Here is a 20,663-nt window from a genome sequence, read left to right on the forward strand (position 1 = left end):
CGCGGGGTAAAAGGAATATATTTCTTGGGGTTTCGTTTTCACAACATCTCCAGTAGAATGTTTTATCATATACAGTGTATATAGTCCTGTAAATTTATTTTTGTATCGCCTAAAAAATAGGGTCATTTTTCTGTAGAAAGACCACTTTTACTGTTGATCATTTCTGTACATTTGCTGGTGACACTTTTGTGCTTTTATTCAGTAGAGATGTGAGTTGGGGTATTTATTGGAACAGAGTATCCTTAGTGGTATTGGTACTTTTATTTAGGTAAAGGGCCCGAATCCTTCCACATGCAGCACTATCTTAAATACAAAGGTAATTTAAAAACAGAGCACTGTTTTAATACTGTACAAAGTGTTCTGCTTAGTGTGTATGGTAATCACACTTCTTTAAAAACGAATTTAAGAGAATTGTGTGAAGATTGTTCAGGCTGCCATGTGTTGTTTTTAATTAGAATATATTTTGTTATCACTTTTTCAACCACCCAAATATTAATGTCAGATTCTGCCCAAGAAATCCAGTAACAGTCAGGCCAATGGTCGATGCCAAAATTAAGTCAAAAAGATCTAGGCTAAAATACTTCAGTTTGATGTCTGTCCCCAGGTTTTTGGTCAGTTGCAAATCAAAAAAAAAGTTCACTACAACAACACAGACCCAGAAATGTATTACAGATAGCTTTCCCCTCACGCAAAAGGACACTTAAGGCTGATTGATCAGGTAACTTCCTCGAAAGCTTTGATACAACTTTGTAGGAGCAGGGATATGGGTCTATTGCAGGACATAATCCTCTTTGGGTCTCTCGCCTGAGGCTTAATCCAAACCAGGCTGAGTTGATGACAGCCCAGGAGTTACGTCACTCCGGGTGCACAGAACGATCCTGAATCAGTGCGTGGCAGACTGGATCGGGCTGGGCCAGCAGCGGAGGAAGAAGAAAACATCTGGATCGAAAAGGAATAATGTCGGATTACCCGGAGCCCCTGCATTGTCTCTCGTCCTGCTGTATTCTTTGCTTCCCCGTCAGAGAGAAATAACTGGGCTAGTCGAAAGTCCTCCGTGTGTTTTCGTCTGGGAATAGTGGAGCAGAAGTTGTCACCCTAAAAACGTCTTTACCATGGATCAGTCTATCGCAATTCAAGAAACTTTGGAAAGGGAAGAAAACTGCATCATGGTATCCTTTACGACTCGCGTGCGCTGGTTTATGGATGATCAGAAAGTCAAACTAAGGATTACCTGATTTAAACTAAGTTTAACTGGCACGACATTTTTCTGTTCATGCCGCGTTATCAGAGCCGGAGGGAGGCCTGTAAGATTCTGCCACGTGTTTGACATCTATCAGAATAAAGTACCACTTAGCTTAGGCTGTCATTTCGATCCAGGCAGTGCTGTGAACTCAGTTTTTAGGATAAGAGCAGGTTTGTTCAGCAGTAACTTCTGAAGGATATACTTAGTGCTGTAGTAAAACCTTTCATCCACAAGGTGGCAACTTTGTGTCATCATCAGCTTCTCGTTATCGGCAGTGCTTGGAAGAGGTATTGATCCTTCACTGAAGTTAAGCTGCCAAAATCCTTTAAAAAATTTAAAAAAAAAATAGTCATACAAATAGCATGATTTCAATCAAAGTAAAATGTACATATAATTCAAACAAAGTTTTAAAAAAGTGCATACATTTTCAAAAGTAAAAGTATGTTTGATGGGCAACACATAAAACGTTACATCTGATTGTGTTGCATTACATAATATAATAACATTATATTTTGATTACATTTGAATGTTGCATGAGGACAACTTGGTTTATATGTAAATTGTTACTTCGTAAAGTGAAAGCAACCCTCAGAAAAATGCAGTGGAATTAGTAAAGAATGGAAATTGTATTTCACTAAATGTACTCACTTATTTGCCCCAACTTGTGACAAGAACAGAAATTTCAATGTCACTATTGTAGAAAACGTTTCCTGACAAATGACTCTTCTCTGATAGATGCCACTCAAAGAACATATAAACATATTTCCACGATGTCCTTAACTGAATGGTAAACATGCTGTCCAGTGTGAAGTCGTCTTCAATGACATCGCAGAGAGCAGACTGCTGGGTCTGGTGGAGTCTGCAAAAGAACATGCGTAAGTTGTAACAGCATATACAAATTAGCTATAACAGTGCTTCCGTTTATTATTGTGCAATATGCTTGTATTCAAAGTCTAAGAATGTAGTTTTGTGATGAGAGGGGGTGGCAGCATTATGCAGTCCACAACAACAACACAAAAAGTCCTTGAAATTGACTATAGGGTTGCAGGCAGTTTGCCTGACACAGAAACCAAAAGTGTATATAACTTGTTAAAATTACAAAGGCAGCATTTATTACAGGTGTATTGAATTGTTTTGAACTGTATACAGGTTTTCTTTCACTGTGTTCACCCACTGCGAGCACCCTCTGATGTAAAGACTATTAATTAAAATGAATTACAACTTCATTTGAAAAATCTTGTAATTAGCTTGCAATGGTTTGCAGAATCTTCATTTATGCCCATCGAAGAATGGCCATTACCGCTGATGACGTATCACTGGAGGACATTGTGCCCATCGCCCTCGACTTTTCTGTTGTCGAAGGTGAACAGCATTCATATATTTCAGCTCGTTTCAAATAGATCTCCAGTATGTAATTTTAACAATGTAACTATTGTTTGTACTTAAAGAAAATGACGTGACAGTTATTTTTCTGAAGCACTCTTAACACATTTATGATGGTGCACTCTTTTTAGTTTCTTCCCCAGAGGAACTTGTGGTTGTGGGTGAGTTGCCTTCATTTACATGACGCATTTTATGCTATATAACTGTTCCACCACAAACAGGAACATCACATTCACATCGTGTTCTTTATTCAATTGAAGGTGCTGATACCAGAGTCAGAATAAGCTACAAGGATAAAGAGCTCGAGTTCAGACTTCCTTTTGGGTCCCACTCGCGCCTCTTCCTTGGTGAAGTCAACAAGGCGTGGATTGGTAGGTCAACCTGAATATAATCTGTTTTCAAGGCATTCAATTTTTGAAAAATCCTGGAAAATCTGCAGAAATGTTAAGGAATAAACCCTGCAAAAGTTGTGGGTTTGTTAGAATCAAATATCAATTCAAACAACACTACAATGGGCCCTCACGTTTATAGGTATACAAGTTCATATCTTTTTTTGATAAAGTAGGAGGCACCCAAGTGTGTAAAAGTGCAAATAATATGCTTGAACCATCTGTTTGGAGAAAACCTGTTCAGCCTATCTTTAATTAATTTGACATTATATTATGTGGGAAACTTTAAAATATCTTTATTTATTTAAGTTTTACAATAGTTTACTGGTAAACAAATTTTTTTTTTTTAAAAAAAACAACAACACATGTATTTGTGAGACTGCTCATGGCTGTGGTTCACAGTTTGGTTTCAGAACTACAAACTGGTGTTACTTCATCTGTCACTCAGTGTGTGCACTTGTTGCATGGTTAAGAATAAAAGGTAGCACTACAGACAGACAGAGAGATAAAGGTGGAGTTTGGATGGTGTACTCTGTGTTTGTTTCTTTCACAGCCGGGGTTTGCAAAACGACAAAATGGAAACAGGACGTGTTACTTCCTCTTCAATTCTTATCTTGAACTACTTTTTTTTTTTTAAAGTCTGCTTTCTGCTAATCTGAATAGAATTGGCCTGGAAAAGCTTCAAAGACAGTCTGCTTTGTTAGGGATGTGTCACTTTTGTCACCAGCTCACCATTTTCGCAGTGGAGGCCCCATGTGAACATGGACAAAGAGGTGTGGGTTGTGCCACATTTTTATTGTGGTGCTCTAAGTTGAGCCCCAAATGCTTTTTACCTGCTCAAGGAGGCCAGTGAGGGAAAGAATAAATGAGCTGCCATCTGATGTTGTTAAAAGGAAGAGTCTGAGAAATGGTAAAGGTAAGCAGATAAAAGGGATTCTCAGTGTGGAGGTGATCTAAAAATTAGGAGTACAGTGCTTTACAAAAAAAAGACACATGTGCATGAGGAAGAAATAGAAAATTGTTGTTTATCCCACAACTTCAGCTGTTGTTGTTCCAGCAGCTCAACTTTTGCCTGAAAACTATTTTAGCAGGAACTGCAAAGCCCTTTTCGTAAAGTATTCTCCACGCAGACAATATTGCCTTATCTTCACTTATTCCATTTCTTTTGCTCTCCGTTTGTCGTTCTCCAGATGTTTGCAGGTCCCCTACGCAAGCGCCCAATTTTGAGTGGACCAACAAGTATCACAGAGACACCAGAGGCCAGGGAGTTGTCAAACAAGCCCTTGCACCCATGAGCACAACCTTCACGAATCTCAACCAGCCCCGGAAAACAGGTTTGTCATGTCAGGTCATTTCTATTCGTAGAGGCTCACAACCAGCATCTGCATTTCTAATAAAATTCACTGAAGAGGTCGACCAACATCTGTGAAATGGAGGACAGGACGTACCCTTATTTATGCCAATAGTGTGTTCTGTTTCTCGGCATCAAAGGGTTGCATCATAAATGGCCACTTCCTTTGAATGAAACTGGTTCAACCTGTCAATGAGTTATGGAAAACATTTTGACATGTCATAGCAGAAACTACACAGGTGTAATGACCATTAATTTGTCTCCATTCCAGTCATATCCATGACATTACCCTAGTATATAGTACATGAAATGGAAGAACTAGATGGAATGCAGTAATGGTTAATTTTGCAAATAAAACCTGTGTTTTTCCTGCTTTGACATGGAACCAAAAGCAACTGAGCAAATACGTAAACTTCATTAACCTTTTTGAAATTTGTATTAGATTACAACGGGAGTTTATTTCACACTTTTGGAAGCGTAAACACCGAAAGCACGATCATGCTTTGTTTTGAGCCAGGAATCTTGAAACTTTGAGAAATATTCAGCAACAAAAGAAGAAGTTAACAATTCGAAATACATCACGAATCCAAAACGGGAGGATTTGTAAAGTAAAGTAGGCTACTGCCTATAAACAATTAAACAATATACAACGTACTCGGTCTTGATGGCCCATTTCATGCCTGTCCGATACACCCTTGTGTTTGTGCATGCTGTATTACAGCCACGTTGTTGTTCACAAATCAGCCCGCTTCAGTGTGGAGAAGACTCTAATGGGACTCTATCCTGAAGTGACAGTGTTATATAAACAATAACAGACCTATTTTTTTTTTTTTTTTTCCTTCTTCTTGAAGCGCACGAGCTCACCTTCCCAGATGGAATATGAAATGTCACGTAACATTTCCGGTTTCATTATCTGGCCGGCTGTTCCTGCAGCAGGCAACATAGTGAACTCCTCCTCCTACTACAACGCTTTGAACGGGGCTGTCTGAAACAGGCTGCACATTTGATCTTCTGCACAGAATGCGTGGGAGCGTTTCAGAGAGATGATGAGAGACTCTGGTATGAAAAAAGAAAAAGAAAAAAGAAATAGCTTTATTTGTTGATTCTGTGCACCCGAAGGTAAAACGCCGACGTTCAAACTCGGGGAAGCTGAGATTGGCTGGCTTCCGAGCTAACGCTCGCTAATGCGGTGGTAGTTTATACATTTCAAAAGAGGCCGACTTCGGCCAGATTAGCCAGAGAGCTCGTCGGGTGGAGTAGTGGTTCATTTTTTTTTTTTTTTAAATCCTCGTAGAAGTAGCGATGTTTATTACTGCCTTTGATGCCGGGCGCCGCGAATAGTAGGTGAAATAAGGCTAATGCTAACGTGGGCCAAAAAAAAAAAAATGACCGTGAAGTGAGTGGTCGCTATGCGACGGAAAGTGACACACCTGTTGTTGTGGTTGATGTTGCATTATTGTGGTTTAGTGACACAGTTGTGCCATTTATTGAGACACGGTTATTGCCTCAATTCTTGGGCAATTTGCTGGGTTTTTTTTGTTTGTTTTGGTTTTTAACGGTATTTCTTTGTCTCCAATAGAAGAACCTGTCGTCCACTTACTTAGCTCCGAAAAGACCCAAGCGTTTTAGTGAGGAAATCTGAAACTACAACTGTAAATGCACAGTTGAGATTAATTATTACCTGTACTTAGATTGATGAAGGGAAAGTTGTGCAATGTTGAACTTTGTGCAGTTGTAGTTTGAAAAAAAAAAAGGCCTTTACTGTTTGATACGGAAGAGTATGTGACCTGACGTTTCCATTGTGATAAACCGCAGATAGAGGCAAAAAGGCATGTGAAATTTCAGTTTGTCAAGGCTTCATGCAGCTCTCTTCTGGTTGACAGTTTAGTTTCAGGTCTTTTTAACTGATGAGAACAGAAATACGAAAAGCATGTGCAGGAATAGAAAATTCGCCACGTGATAAATGAAGTCCTCACGCACAGGTCGTGTTTGCAGGGCTTCATTTTGCTACCGGTTGCAAACAACATTTGTATTATTAATTAAGTTCCGTTAGTTAAGTGCCGAATGAGTCATTAAGAACATTACTGCACATTTTGTGACATTATGAGGCAGCTCTGCAGTAAGAAAGCAGTACCAAAAAGCTGGCTGCCATACTTTTCCACACAACATATATTGGCTCTTTAGCATGATGGAAACGCCAGTAAACAGTCATAAGTGTAGAAATTGTGCCCCAAGATTTAAAATGTATTTATCTAAAAAAAAAAAAATTAGCATTTTAAAGAAAGCCTCAAGAGTTGTTTTAATTTTTGTTTTGCACGTTTGCATTGTTTTTGCAACAAGATCTGTTGCACCTCAGTTGCAGCATTCCTGAAGTCGGCTTTTCAAATGTAATTTCACAGTTTGCTGGAAGTTTTCTCAGTCAAGGGCTTTGTTTGAAACATAAACAACAATGTCACTGTTTTTTTTTTTTTTATTAAAATGTCAGTCGATCCCTATGGGAATTTTGAACCTTTAAGGTTAAATTTAACCTTCCCTATGTTAATCTAGCGACTTTTTTTGGGTGGGGGGGAAAGTGAAACAAACTGAGTAAGCTTTTGTGACATGTTGACCTTTTCTTTGGGTTTCGTACACAAGTCTCTACCGGTTTTCTTACTAAAATTAGGTTGATGAGAACAGTTCCATTTTAACACGGTAAAACAAAGATGCAGTAATCTTCCATGTGGTAATAAAAACAGTGCTAGACTTCTTATAATTCACACAGACTTTAATGCCAGTATAGACACAGCTGGGCCAAAAATGATCCTTTCATTATAGAAATTGCGCTATGGGGATTGAAGGTTTTTTAGTTTGGTACACTTATCTTCACTTTAATTTGGTTTGATTGACTTGTTTGTTTTTGAAATGTGTCTGTTATTTATTTTTTTTTATAATCGTTGTTTTATTTCCTTACTTGTGTTACCTTGTTTTTTGAAAAACATATAATTTGATCATTTGTTGGACTGGTGATATCCAGGTATGGTTAGGTAATGTCATTGTAGCTGTATATGTTGAATGCTGCAGACATGCAGATCAGACATCAAATGTATTCCAGATTGTGAACCTATTTGGTTTTTAGATTGCAAATTATAAATCATGTTCGAAAAAAAAAATCTACAATTGCAGGCCGTTATGTTTATGTAGAACATATTTCATCATTTGGGTCACTCTGCAGTGCTGTCGGTCAGGTGCAGTGTTAATATAGCCTGTTATAACTTTGCAGAGTTTAATTTCCTGCTCAAAAAAACAGGCTTTCCCTTTCAGTGGAGCCAGCTGTGCTCTCTGCCAAGCTGCAGGAGACAGGGGCCATGCTGTCTCATACTTCACACTCAGCCATTAAACCCAGCTACTTAGAATTCAATAACTGTAACCAACTGCATAAGACGGCCTCAGTCGATTGACCACAACAACTAAGCTCTGACTTGGCATTTCAATGACTGACTTATTTTTTATTCTTGGTCATTATTGGCTTCAATGTATTGTCAATTTTAGTTACAAAGGGCTGAATTATTACTTCGCTAAGGGATGGGGTTGTCTGTTGTCCTAGGCCCTCAATACATGGAGCATATTGTGAGATAATGCAGTTTTAACTGGCAGTCTTAATTTGTGATTCACTGCAGGAAATTCTGATGGGCATCATTCTGAACTGTGCTACAATCCTGCCATTAACCTCGATGCTGTGTTTTATCTCTCCTGCTCTTCCCGAACAGAGAAATCATCGGACAAGAAGGGATCGTTAGAGAAGGCGAAAGGTTCCAACAGTGGCACACAAAAGTCCAAAGTGTATTCGAGCTCAGAGAGGTAAGGCTGTTTTATGAACTGAGTCACGGGAGCTCTCAAAACCAAAACATTTTACACAGATATGTCAAATGTGATAGTAGCAATCTGAGAATATTTTACTACTTAAACCGTCAATGTCAACGGTTCCCTGTGAAGTTGTCATGTAAACAACATTACTGTTTGCATTTGGTGTTACTTGCGTTCAAACATATTGTTTTATCCTTGAGGGTTAACAAACATATTGATTGCATTCACTTCATACAAAATGTGCAAAGCTGATTCTTTTTATTTTGGGGAAAATTTGAAACCTGCATTGTTTATATCTAATTTTACTTGCCAGTTGTATTGATTTTTTTCCGCCTTTTATTGGTGCATGACTGCTACATGTACGAGTCAGTTTTCATTTTAAAATGCCTGACTTTTTTTTATAACTAACGTCCACGCTGTTCCGGCATTCTTCAACGCCTAAAAAAAACAAAAAACTTTTGAAAACCCGACTGACGTTAGTTAAAAAAATGTAAGGATTTTTTTTTTTAAGTTTTGACATGCGGTAATGGAGCCTTTTGAAAACAATGACAGAAACCCGCGTTCACTTCCTGATTGGGTCTTCTCCGTTACGACGTATCCATCACCGATTCATCCCGCCTCTATTACCTGACCGACAATTCCTGTGTCCGCAAGTGTCCTCAGCCCTGTGTGGTGAGCCGGTTTTGGGTGGCATGTCCAGTGTATGAGAATGGTCAGGTGTTATACGTCTTCAGGTCTGTTAGTATGGACAGAGGGGATTTCTGAAACGGTTCTAAGACACTTGTGTGGACAGTTGTTGTCATTGTTTAAAAAAACAAATTTGGAATCAATACGTATTAGTGTGGATGTAGCCTGAATCAGCAGAGCAAGACTTGACACTAATTAGAAATTTCACGGAACAAAATTTCAATACAAGTTTGAAAAACACCTTTGCTTTGCTTGAAGGACCTTTATACGTGTGTTGTAACTTTACAATAACTTGGCATCCTGGCTATAACCATTTTAGTATAAATGTCTTCTCTCAACGCTTCCTTATTGGAAATGTTTCACCTAAAAAGATTATGTTTAATCTCGCATAAAAATTGCTTTTTTGGGGGAAAAAAAAAAAAAAAAGTTGAATCTACTAAATTGTTTAGTTCATTTGTTTAACCTGAAATCCATAGTGCTGCTACACTTGGACTGCATTCCTATAAGATGGAGTTTAGTTACAGTATATTCCTGGAAGGTTACAGGGTCCAGCCATATTACATTTCTTCTTCTCCCCTCAAACTCATTCCATATTGACAACATGGAAATAGAGCTTCGCTGCATAGCCAGGGTTCCTGTTGTCAGTGTGGTGGTCTGCTGTAAATCAGGCTGTTAGACTAGAGCACTGTGTAATATCTCTGCTACGCCATAATTGCATTTCTAGCTTTTAGGAGAAGTACGTCTTGACGCACTGTGGAAGCATGCATTTTTTTGATCACCATTACACTTGCTCCTTATTAAATCACACCAGTTTGACAATATCTTTCTATATTTGTCCGTCTCCGTTCATGCCTAACTGTGACTTCTTCTCCCATGGTGTGCAGTCGAGAGGACCGGGATGACCTGGTGCGGTCCTCCAGCCACACCCCGTCAAACAAAGCTCAGATACTGGCCATGCCGCAGTTTGGCCTGCGCGACAACCTTATCAGGTGTGAGCTGCTGAAAAATGAGGACGTTTATACTTATCTGGAGCACTTCAGGTATGTCACTCTTAATTGCTGGTTGGTTGAGTGGTAATAAGTGTTTGGCAGATTGGTACAGGCACATACATACAGGCGATCTTGACACGGTCGAATATCACACGAATATCAGCATAAATATGTTAAAATATTTTACTTCCTTGATGTCAGTAACATCTTGGTACTTTGGGTGTGGCTACGGGTACTTTATCTCCCTGCTTGATGTCATCGAGAGGAGTGTGCTGCTCATTTTGCTAAGTGTAAAACAGTTGAAAAGTTTCGTATGCAGTTTATTGGACTTTTTAGAACCCAAAAAACTGTAAAGAAAAACAGTTTCAAATCAGGAGGTGAGTCAGGATATTTTCACACAACAGCTGCTGGTCAGTTAAGAATCAAAAATAGATTCTACATTTATTTTTCAAAAAAGGGGTTTGTGCAGGAACAGTGTGTGCCCACAGTGTAACTGTGAGCACAGTTTAGATGCTTGAAGTGTTATGTAAAATGAATGAGTCAACATCTGTGGGTTTGTATTTATGTGAACTAAATTAGACACCACTGTCTCAGACGCCATCTAGAAATGCACCAACCTAGTGTGCTAACATGCTGCAGAGCAGGTTGTAGCGCTTTCATCTCATTTTTTATTTATTGTAGAAAAGAATTTTCCTGAAAGGCAATTACATTTCATCAAGATTTTTTTCTTATCAGATTAAAAAAAAAACATTTGCCAAACTCTGCATAATTTTGGAATCACTTACCACGCTGCCTCCTGTTGGTAAATCTGTGCACCCATAAAATGAATAAAGCAAAGATTAAAAAGAAACAGACAGTAGATAGAATCAGAACAAAGGAAGGAATTTTAATTTGAGAAAAATATCATCATAGAAATGAATAGGGAAAAACTCTGCATTCTTTGTTAAAACACGCAAAAATATGAATGGTAATCTGTGTAAAGCGACCCATAAATTAAATCATTTTTAATACTATTATCATTATATATATTTCCTGCCACAATGTTATCGTCTAATCACTGTGTTTTTCTGTGTGGATTATGTGCTGGTACAGGTTTCTCTTGGGAATTATTATTTTCCTCCCTCAAATCAGACGCAGGGTCAGGTTAATTGGGAACTCTATAAATTGTCCTTAGGTGTGAGTCATAAAGTGTTTGTGTTATTCATGTGACTGATTCGAAACCTCCCCTCTGTGTTTCCCTACCTTTTGTTCAAAGCCTGTTGGGAAGGATCCTGTCCCTGCACGACCCTGAATATAATTTTTTTTTTTTAAGTTTTAAAAATACGTACACAGGAGTGGATGCAACACTTGTGTAGAAATATCTCAAACATTCATAATGAAATCGCTGATTGGGTTGTTAACTCAAATAGCTGCCTGTATCAGAAACAGCAGATATACAGAAAAAGTTGTATTGTGCCAGGACGCATGTGCATTGTCTGCTTTTTTATCTCGTAGTACGGCACGTACAGAGAATGCACTGAATATCAATGCTGATGTGCAGATTAGGAATACAAACTGAGGAAAGCAGCCATATAAGATTTTTTTGTATAAATATAGATTCAGCATCTTTCTGTTTTGCTGAGGCTGGGGCCATTAAGATGGAAAGTGCTGTACGGTGTGATGGTTGGTCAGCACAAAATAAAGAGCTCCACGCCGCCCTGCGACAGCATGTGCAAAACAGCAGCTGCCTGAAGGTCAGAGATGAGGGCTATTGAATGGGAGGAAGATGGTTTTCATTCTGGACCCAGCAGAATAAATCTCAGGATGTAAATGGCTAAAGCTTGGCCCTCTCACAATTTCTCACAGTTGAGGTGCCTTTCAGCAACGTAGTTAAATTCCAGTGGGACTGCTCAGTGGTCAGCAGATAAGGTGATTTTATTCTTTACTGTGTCTTTGTACTGTATACAGTTCCTAGATATAGCTCTATGTTATTTATTCTAGAATTACAATATTCTCTACTTTTTTTCCCCACTAATTGGGATTTCTCTTTTGATGCCACTTATGTCAGTTTTACCATAATTTCTTTCAGTTTCAGTGCTGAATTTTTAGTTTTGAAATAAAGCTTCAGTGTGGGTGGGTGCTTAAAGGTTGTGTCCTCCTTGGTCAGCAGCTTTTCGAGTGGCAGCCAATGGCCACAATGGCCACTCCGCTTACATTTATATTCTTTATCAAGAACTAGTGTCATTTATCAGGGAGTGCCTCCTGGCAGAGGTGTCCTTGCTAAAGCCACAGACACCCACCCATTGTCTGCTGCTATCAGCCTGTGGCTACAAAACAAAGCTGACATTAGCATGCATTTCACTACAAAAGTGCCTGTTGTAGTGAAACCAAAGGAAGTAGGGCGCCACAAATGTCACAACTGTCATGACACTGTTCACACAAACTCCAGTGAAGTGGGCAGACAGAAGCCCACAGCAACCTATTGTAGCTGCCATCAACTGCATGACTGTTGAAGCTTACTGGATATCCATCTATGTACGTAGAGATTGTTTAAATGTATGTTTTCAGCCGCACATCTTCTAGTATTGGTGTCTAATGATACAAATGTAACATTTCCTGGCCTTTAGCTGCCACTCAAAAAGCTGCTGACTAATGGAGGCACAATACTGTTAATATCTGCCCACACAAGAGATTTGTGTCAGAACTGTCACCTGAAAAATTTAACAGCAAAACGGAGAAAGGTTTCAGCTTTTCAGAGAAATCCTGATTAGTGACAGAAAAATGGAAAAATTGTTATTTTATAATTTAGCAATCTTCCATAGTTTTGTAGTTTTTAAGTGTCTCTTTTTTTTTTTAACATTCAGTTTCTGTTTGATTCTTGAGAGGGTTTTTTTTTTACTTTGAAATGAATCTAATCCCTCATCCCACAATAAATGTGAATAAATTCATAGTAAATCAAATTTTCAAAAAAAAGGCCGGTGTGCTCATTCAGCATACATCAAGTAAAATGTCTTGAAATGAGCCACTGCGTGAAGCAAAGTAACAAGGCCTCAGCTTAATATAGATTGAGGTTCTTGTTTCACCATTTCAGTCTCTTGAACTAGAAATCACAAAAAAGACTGTGTCTTAATTTAGCCAGGTCAACATTTTTTTTTTTAGCTCTTTTTTTTTAAAATACACTGTATTTCCTCTCCTTTGCACCCTCTTCTTATCCTTTCTTGTTCTGTTTCAGCTTTTTTCTTGGCACATACAATGTGAATGGACAGACACCAAAAGAAAGCCTCCATCCTTGGCTGAGCTGCCCTCTCAACCCTCCTGACATGTACTGCGTGGGGTAAGTCACATTCACCCTGCTGAAGAATAGCTGTGTTAATCCCTTTACAAAGACAGACATTTACTCCTCAAACCTCTGACAGATGCACGCAGCCATTGAACCAGTACAGAACATGCCAACTCAGATTTCAGCTCTGTGTGTCCGCTAATCCGGCCTACGTTTCAGTTTACTGCTTTGGTATTACGAAGTGGAAAAGTTTAGTGAATACCACAGCAGTTCTGGATAAAGTGGGAGTCAAACTGCCAAGAAGTTTTTACTCTTTGTTTGTCTTTTCTTACAGTTTTCAGGAGCTTGACCTCAGCAAAGAGGCTTTCTTCTTCAATGACACCCCCAAAGAGCTGGAGTGGACGAAGGCCGTGTCCGAGGCCTTGCATCCAGAAGCCAAGTATGCCTTAGTAAGGAAGTATTTTTATTAATATTGTTCTAAAGTAGTAAATGCTTTCAGAAGTGTCTTCAGAGGGCACGTTTACCTCCTTTTAACATCAAATGCTGCTTTTGCCAGTTATTTTTTCTCGTAGTCTCAAGAAATCTTTCTTCTTCTTATTCACTTTCATCTGCTTCCCTTTTCTCGGAGTGCTGACACCATCTTATTAGCTTCCTCCTTCGTCGGCCGAGCTGGTTTGTTAGAGTCTTCTTATTTTGGACTCGCAAGATGTGTGTTAGTCACAGAGCCAATGTAATGACACGTCATGTCTTCATCCACTGTTGGTGCTCTGACTAAAGCACCCTCGGCGGAACTGTTCCTGACACCATGTAGCTCAACAAGCTGATGAATGAATGTTTTCACATTAATATCCGAATGCTGATTAGTGTAGGACTGATGGGGGGGGGGTGTTATCAGACTGTTTTTCTTCCTCTCATGCAGAACTGTCTGGCATTCTGGGATGTACTGTTCTACTTCTGTTTTCTTAAAAATAAGACAAGTTGTGACTAAATGTGTTCAGCTGTAAATGCTGCTATTGTTTCTAGTTGTTGTGGTTGAAAAACAAATATGATGCTGATACAAGCAGTAAAAACTGCATTAAAGCACATTTGAGCCTGTTTCATGGCAACAGGGTTTTCTTGAACTCCGCTGTGACCACGCATATAATGAAAATGCTCTGCAAATTTCATTTCAATTTACTCTGAAATGCTGTATATCTTTCCCTTTAACTGCCTGAGCTGATATTTGTAAACTACTCTTATGCTTCTGCAGGTGAAGTTGGTGCGACTGGTGGGAATCATGTTGATCTTCTATGTGAAGAAGGAGCATGCAGAGTTCATCTCTGATGTGGAGGCTGAGACTGTGGGCACTGGCATCATGGGAAGGATGGTGAGGAGGACTGCTTCTACAGAACTTTCTCTTTCATGCACAGGTTATCATTTAGGTTTTTGGTGTAATGTAAATATGTTATGTTGCAAACAGCGCTGAACTGATGAGAGCAACTTTTTTTTGTAGGTTTGTACAGAATGACCATTGACCACTAGACGAAAACAAAAGGGAAAGGGTGTCTTTCTTCTCCATCTGTTTCTTTGCACTTTTATGTTGTTAGAGACGTGATGAAATAAAATCTTGTCCTTGAAACACTTCCACCGATAATATCTGATTATATTTTTTAGAAAGAAACCTTATTGATTCAGCTTTTGGTAGCCTTAGATAATTTCACGAGCATTGCTCTCAGTTTCACTTTTAAAACCTTCCCATTGCCGTCATAGGATTATGTAGAGTTACTATCAACACTGGTATTACACATGCAAATTGAATTATTGCAACAGATGACAGAAAATCCTTTGTGCTTTTTGTGTGTTGTTTTATTGTGATGATGAAGATGAAAGATTCCCTACTTCCTCCTTTGGACTGCTCACTTCAATGCTTATTCATCCAGGAAGCATCGCACTCAGCAGCTCCAACTTTACTCCTGATGCACTGTTTCACGATATGTTATTCTCGTCTCGTATGCGACCATGCTTACTTAGCAGTTCCTGCAGTGGAGAGCAGATGGCTGGCTGGTAACCAGTGGGGGGGCTTTGTAAGGTTGCTCCATCCTTTTCTGTAGTAATTAAAGACTGGTTTATTATTTGCACCATCATCCACCTGACACATGCTAAGTATCGAGTGTTTGCATAATATTTCATTCCTGTAGGATTAAAATCATACTATACAAAACATTTGCCTTCTTTCATTCTTGTAATTTTTCTGCAGGAGTTGATTTAAACCATTCTGACTGGACTTGTCTCTCTCTATTTCAATCTCGTACTGATTTACAGGGAAACAAGGGGGCTGTGGCAATCCGTTTTCGCTTCCACAACTCTGATATCTGCGTGGTCAACTCTCACCTGGCAGCCCATATTGAAGAATACGAGAGACGTAATCAAGACTATAAGGATATTTGCAGCCGTCTCCAGTTTCGCCAGCTTGACCTGACCCAGCCTCCACTCACTATCATGAAGCACGAGTACGTAACAATCAGTGTATTATAGAGTTACACTGTGATTCAAATGGATTAAAAGATTTCTCTTGGAACTGTTTGCATATGTATTATGTCACTACATCAAAGGCGCCAAGTAGTAAATTCTCCTGACTCATGTAATCCTTTAATCCTAAAAAGTATTGGCTGCCATTGTCCATACAAATCCAGTCATATTTAGATGCTTTCGTGTGGCGTGGCTGAGCATGACATTGCAAATTCTCATCCAACATCCAATTATGTTATAATATTTAATCCATATTCAAACTGTCTCCATGTTTCTGCCTCTTTTAACCAGTGTGGTTTTATGGATCGGGGACCTCAACTACAGAATCAGCGACCTTGACGTCGACAACGTAAAAGAGCTAATCAGCCAGAAGGACTTTGAAAAGCTGCACAGTTATGATCAGGTAATACAAATAATTGTCTCTTCTCCGTGCTATTTTTATTTTATTTTTTACGAGCGGTGATTTTTACAAGCTGGTAAATGGTCCTCAGCTCAAGAGGCAGATCGATGAGGAGGCTGTGTTTGTTGGCTTTGAGGAGGGAGAGATCGATTTCCAGCCCACCTACAAATATGACACCGGCTCTGACAAGTGGGATACAAGGTAATCTGAGATGAGGGCCTGACTCCAAATAGAAGAATGCAACATTTTTAGCAAGAAGAGCAGTTTTCAATGATTCACTGATCCCAGTTGAAGTTAGAATAATTTCTGAAAGAAGTAGTCGCAGGTTGTTTCGTGCAGTTCCAACAATATAACTGCTTGTGTTTGTATCACATTTTTTGCGACACAGACAGCAGTTCCACACATCCCAGAACACACTTCATTCTGTCTCATCAATTGTTAAAAATGTGGAAGCTCCCTAGGCTGCAAACAAACATCTTTCCATTTGTTGAATATTCACCAGAGCAGAGCCACGGGAGTATTCCACAGTAGGATTATTATAGAAATATCAGGCTTAGAGGGAAGGAATGTAATTATCCAAATAAAATGCAGAGGGATTTTTGTCATGCCATTGAAAAGACTCGGCTTATGTTTTACCTTGTGAACTTATGCAGAGCTACGTACATCGCACCACAGGTATTTAATCAGAAAACTACATCAAGCTTTAATTTGCAACGGTGACCTTAATAAATTAGTTCAGCCACCCAGTAGCATTGTTAATTAATATTACCATCAATGAACAAGCCCACAGTCTATGTATTGTTAGTGCGCTCACACTACCTAACAAAAGGATTCATTCCCCTGCAAGGATCACAACATTAATTCTGATCAAATATTTACAAATGCACAATGAGACCAATATCACTTTTTGCCTCGTGAAATTTAATACTTTATATAGTAAAAGTACAAACGTGTTATTTCTTTTATGTTTAGTGAGAAATGTCGCGTCCCTGCCTGGTGTGACCGTATCCTGTGGAGAGGGAAGAACATCAAGCAGCAACATTACCAGAGTCATATGGCTCTGAAGACCAGTGACCATAAACCCGTCAGTTCTCTCCTCGTCGCTGGGGTAAACGATTCACTTCCAACTTGTTTCATCTGTGATTTCCTTCATTTGGTTTCTTGTAGTTTGTTGACTTCCTCCCGTCTGTTCCAACAGATCAAGAGAGTAAATGGTGAGGCATATAAGAAGACCTTTGAAGAGATTGTACGCAACATAGACAAAATGGAGAATGAATGTATTCCATCTGTGACCTTGTCCATGCGAGAGGTAAAGTTTCCTATCAATTTCCATCCCGTTATAATGTAATGGAAGCTGTGATACTTTTCTGATGCACCTTGTACAATAACTTGCCTTCTCATCGTTTCCTGAAGACGTACTTAGTGTGTAAAAAAAAAAAAAAAAAACGACTGAAAGCACATATTGATCTTTGAGCCTAAAGCAGATATTTTAAGGATACAATAGCATCACAAAAAGCAACTTTTTTTCATCTTCATGAATCTGTATTCTTTCAGTTCCACTTTAAGGACGTGAAGTTCATGCAGCACCAGGCAGAGACACTGAGCCTCTACAATGACGGGCAGGTCCCATGTCAGTTTGAGTTTATCCCGAAGCCGAACGAGCACACATACTGCAAGCCCTGGCTCACAGCCAACCCTCCCAAAGGCTTCATTGCTCAGGGTGAGAAAACATGTACAGTCACAGTTTGATCTGGGAATCACATTTCAATTTAATCAAACATCAATGTTGTGCATTTGGCCTGGTCATTTAGAATGAGAGATATTGATTCTGATTTACTTTTATTGTCTTGAAAGATGGAATTTCAACACAGATCATGTATTTTATTAATCCTGAGACAATCAGTTATTGCTTGTATCGACCTTAGTACGATACAACAACTGACTGGAACAACCTCCCCTTAATCGATCTATCTTTCTCTAAATGTCTAGGTGGCTCTGTGGACATTGAGCTGGAGGTTTTTGTAAACCGCTCGACAGCACCTGAACTTAACTCTGGCAGTCAGCAGATCGAAGACATCCTGGTGCTCCACCTAGAGCGGGGCAAGGACTACTTCATCTCTGTGGCAGGAAACTACCTGCCGAGCTGCTACGGCACATCTCTCCATTTATTGTGTCAGCTGAGAGAGCCCATCCGAGACATACCGCAAGAGACCCTCCGAGAACCGGTTCGTAAAATAAATACAATTTCTCCATTTGTTGTTTTCTCTCAGGCCTCAGTATTGTTCGAGACTGTTGAGTCTATTATAACTGAACTGCTCCTCTTTGCTGTTTAATCTCAACAGCAGGCTGTGATGTCTGGAGGTGAGAATGCATCAAACAGTGAAAAGCCTCTTGACATTCCTAAAGAACTTTGGATGATGGTGGATCACTTATTCCGCAATGCAATCAAACAGGTCAGAAACAATGATGCATATACTTGTGTTGGTGCTGTAATACTACACCCGTATACTTAGTTTGTAGGGAGCAGTTTTTACGGGAATTGCACTATCCTTGGCTGCCTCCCAGCTTTTTACTGGTAAGGAAAAATATGTGAAGTGTTTTGCCACAGGAATTAACAAAGTAGAAGTTTCAGTGTTTTTAAGGTTTTTCTGCAAAAACACAGTTGTTCCTGTTATCCATTGAAATTTGTAGAGCCTCTGCGTTAATTTGGTAAAGGGATTTCATATTGATTTGTTTTGTTTTTAAAGCCTTGACTCAGCTCATATAAACAAAGAATTGTGCTTTTAAGATAAATTCAATCTAAATCCGTGTCTCAAACCATAAAACCACTTTCTTTGCCAAAGGGAACCTGTTTGTTTTTTTAGCTGTTTGGCTTTATAAATGTCTAAATGTATCGTCCTCTATTTACAGGAAGACATATTTCAGCAACCTGGGCTTCGGAGTGAATTTGCAGAAATAAGGGATTGCCTTGACACAGGGATGCCAGACTCCCTCCGTATCCTTCAAAACTATTTCTAAGATGTTATTGAATATCATTGACCTTTGCTTCTATATTGGAACACTTTAGGAAGACTCAACCCCTTAATAATTAAATGACAAAAACAGTTAATTTTTTTTTTTTTTTAAAGCTAATAGTTGCTCTTTTCGGACACAATATATTTCAATAGTCAATGCAGCAAAAAAATTATCACTTTCCAAATCCTTCTCTGTATATTTGTCTGATGGTTAACTTGTCCTTGTGAGTGAATCCTGGGATTTAACAGTTTATTTGATACTTATTTGGTACCTCTACATTTCCTTGACTCTGTAATGACCTGCAGTGGGCAGTAACCACTCAGTGGCAGAGGCCTTGCTTCTCTTCCTAGATGCCCTCCCAGAGCCTGTGGTTCCCTTCTCTTTTTACCAGCAGTGCCTAGACTGCTGTTCCAATGCCAGCCAGTGTGAGAAAGTAAGTGACACAGCTGCAGTTAATCACTGATTTCGATTAATCTATCCCAAAATGTATTAAATTATAAAAGTTAGTCTTTGGTGTAATGTTCATTTCTTTTGTCTTTAGGTTATTTCCATGCTACCTCAGTGCCATAAAAATGTGTTCAACTATTTAGCTGCCTTTCTCCGTGAGCTAATGAAGAATTCTGCAAGCAATCGACTAGATGTCAGCATCTTGGGTAAGAAAAGGAAGCAGGTTGCACATCTTCATTTGTGAATATGTTATTATGAGCTGTTGCTTTGTGCTTTAGTCAGCATAATGAGTAAGTGAAGACAAATTTACAAAGCATTGGAAAGTGAAAATGAATGAACATCTTTTGTATTCTGGTCTTCTAATGACTATCTTTTCAGTGCTCAATGTAAAGCAGGCTGTTTATATTGTCACCACACCTAGCGTGTATTAGTAAATCATGAATATGAACCAAATTATAGTAACAAAATAAACCGTAGTAACATCTAAATATGATGAGCATTGAAATCATGTTTTTAATCACATCAAATTCCATCTTCACTTTCAGAATAAAAGTCTGCCAATGAAGTTAGCACAACATTTAAGACCCTAAGAAAAGGCACCTTTGTTATACTATGCAACAAGAATTATAATATACTATGCCATAACAATGATTTATGTTCTTTATGCACAGCCACCATTTTTGCCTCCTTACTCCTGAGGTCACCTACAAAGCAGGATCTTGCAGAGAAGCGGAAGACTCAGGATTTCTTCCAACACTTCCTGACCCCAGGCTCTTCCTAGACGGAGGACTCGTCTCTCTTGCTGAAACCGAACACTAAAAAAAAACAAAAAACCTGTAAAGTCCAGTATTTGAAATGAACTGTAATGATTTAAGATATTCCCAGATGGCTCTTTGTATAGCAAAATAGTATAATTACTGCATTGGTTCGTATCTGATATCAATTTATTTCAAAACAATGTTTGTGATCTATCGATGCACAGATGTTATTGTATATCATCGAGCATCTGTAGAAGTCTAACAATTTTTTTTTATGTATGTATATTTTATTTAAAAGGATAATTTGTATTTTAATGTTTCTGATCTCCACAACATTGTTTTTTATATATAAAAACTGTTGGAAACAAGGTGTGTGTCGTGATTTATTATT

The 20,663-nt window shown here is 38.9% G+C and overlaps 1 protein-coding gene across 1 annotated transcript; it reads left to right on the forward strand.

The window, feature by feature from the left end:
- The first annotated feature begins 901 nt into the window (after positions 1-901).
- On the forward strand, positions 902-20,640 carry inpp5b (inositol polyphosphate-5-phosphatase B). The gene is made up of 23 exons (XM_069703837.1): positions 902-1,169; positions 2,039-2,118; positions 2,508-2,605; positions 2,758-2,787; positions 2,887-2,997; positions 4,206-4,349; positions 8,113-8,203; positions 9,781-9,936; positions 13,097-13,198; positions 13,479-13,593; positions 14,394-14,510; positions 15,446-15,633; positions 15,944-16,055; positions 16,144-16,253; positions 17,025-17,160; positions 17,251-17,361; positions 17,607-17,772; positions 18,042-18,277; positions 18,395-18,505; positions 18,963-19,047; positions 19,373-19,500; positions 19,609-19,720; positions 20,186-20,640. The coding sequence occupies exons 1-23, from the start codon at positions 1,113-1,115 to the stop codon at positions 20,293-20,295; spliced, it is 2,706 nt and encodes a 901-aa protein (XP_069559938.1). The 5' UTR covers positions 902-1,112; the 3' UTR covers positions 20,296-20,640.
- The last annotated feature ends 23 nt before the right edge of the window (positions 20,641-20,663 follow it).

The sequence above is a fragment of the Brachyistius frenatus genome, unplaced genomic scaffold, assembly GCF_029030835.1.
Source record: "Brachyistius frenatus isolate BFR_SWC_R1_liver_20210118 unplaced genomic scaffold, ASM2903083v1 Contig_48, whole genome shotgun sequence".
Taxonomy (NCBI): Eukaryota; Metazoa; Chordata; class Actinopteri; family Embiotocidae; genus Brachyistius; species Brachyistius frenatus.

What these genes read in the sequence shown, in the direction of transcription:
- inpp5b (XM_069703837.1), top strand. Translation starts at nt 1,113, where the DNA reads ATGGATCAGTCTATCGCAATTCAAGAAACTTTGGAAAGGGAAGAAAAC. An exon ending in CTCACTATCATGAAGCACGA is followed by an intron (nt 15,634 to 15,943) that starts GTACGTAACAAT and finishes TCTTTTAACCAG; the next exon opens with TGTGGTTTTATGGATCGGGG. An exon ending in TGACCTTGTCCATGCGAGAG is followed by an intron (nt 17,362 to 17,606) that starts GTAAAGTTTCCT and finishes GTATTCTTTCAG; the next exon opens with TTCCACTTTAAGGACGTGAA.